Source organism: Stegastes partitus, unplaced genomic scaffold, assembly GCF_000690725.1.
Source record: "Stegastes partitus isolate 25-593 unplaced genomic scaffold, Stegastes_partitus-1.0.2 Scaffold1749, whole genome shotgun sequence".
NCBI lineage: Eukaryota > Metazoa > Chordata > Actinopteri > Pomacentridae > Stegastes > Stegastes partitus.
In genome coordinates, this window is record NW_007579480.1 from 32,746 (window position 1) to 33,990 (window position 1,245).

A 1,245-nucleotide genomic window follows, 5' to 3' on the forward strand; every position below is an offset into this window, starting at 1 on the left:
ACTGCAGGACTTGATGCTCAATTCTGATGTTTTTGTGAAATCAAATTTTTTTGTGAGTTCCTTCACATTTCCAGTTAAATGCGACTTGTATGTGATCTGCTGTGTGAACTTCATACGACCCAAAAGTGTCCCGCATGCGCAGAAGAGGACACGACGGATGGTAACGGTGGAGCGTATCTGCCACTTCCCCGCTGCCGCCATCAATGGTAGAAACAAAAGTGTGACCGCTAACTAAACTAGCATCAGCAGCCAAGTACTGCCTGTGTGTTCAGCCACTTCCACCCCGTCGGAGCGCTCCAACAGGGTGGAAATGGCCGGAACGTGCACAAGCGCGCTGGTCAATTAGGTGTGAAATCCAGCGATGCGTTATTATAAAAGCTATAAACAATAAATATTTACAACAAATGAGCCTTCAAGCATCAAGCCCTTCTTGCATCTCGACCTCCGTCTTGACAATCCGACATAAAAGAAGGTTTCACATTTAGCGTCGGATTATCGAGTCACGACTGTATCTTTATGGCAAATAACGGGGTTATAAATGTGAACGGATTATTAATGTGAACCACAGTGAAAGTGTCACTAAGAGGTGTTTTCTTCTTCTTTAATTTTTTACAACTATTACGCACAGACCATTTAGTTCATTTGTGTAAACGACCACTTGCGCTCTTCCTTTTGCTAATTAGTGTTATAACACACGGCTATCGAAGTTGCCCACTAATGTGCCTAATATTCTGATCTCTTCCCTCAGGGTTTCGCAGACAGCCCTCATTACAGCGATCATTTGAGTGACAGTCGATTAGTGTCCCATGAAGGATTGTCTCCAACACCTTTTATGAACTCAAACATAATGGGTAAGTAAGTGACTCCTTTCACCTCACCCCTCTCATGCCCTTTGGTGGTGGAAAGACGTCGTGTAAAAAAAACAAACTGCCTGACTGAGGCACATCATACATCTAGAGGTAGCAGCACTGAAAGGCTTGCCGGGCTACCGGACTATTTTCTCCCATCCTTCCTCCCCTAATCCCCCCTCCCCTCTCTGTATCTCCCTTTTCCTCCTCCTGTGATGACCCTCCCCCAGGCTAGAAGTCACGCCATCAGTATGGCTTTCCGTCATAAGAAGCTGTCTCCTAGACATCAAAACCGCCCTCAGCAGCTTCCACTGGCTTTGTGTTGTATGGGTTTAGGGTTAAACAGTTAGACAGTGGTATTAAAAGACCCTCTCACTGAAAAACTGTAGAATTTAAT

At 45.1% G+C, this 1,245-nt stretch overlaps 1 protein-coding gene across 1 annotated transcript in view; it reads left to right on the forward strand.

Annotated features, from left to right (window-relative positions):
• Window positions 1-1,245, forward strand: part of LOC103372398 (transcription factor 12-like) — a 46,862-nt gene that overhangs the window by 21,360 nt on the left and 24,257 nt on the right. Inside the window, exon 5 of the mRNA XM_008302023.1 lies at window positions 749-851. Within this exon, the coding sequence (XP_008300245.1) occupies window positions 749-851 (103 nt within the window). The remainder of the gene's footprint in view (window positions 1-748; window positions 852-1,245) is intronic.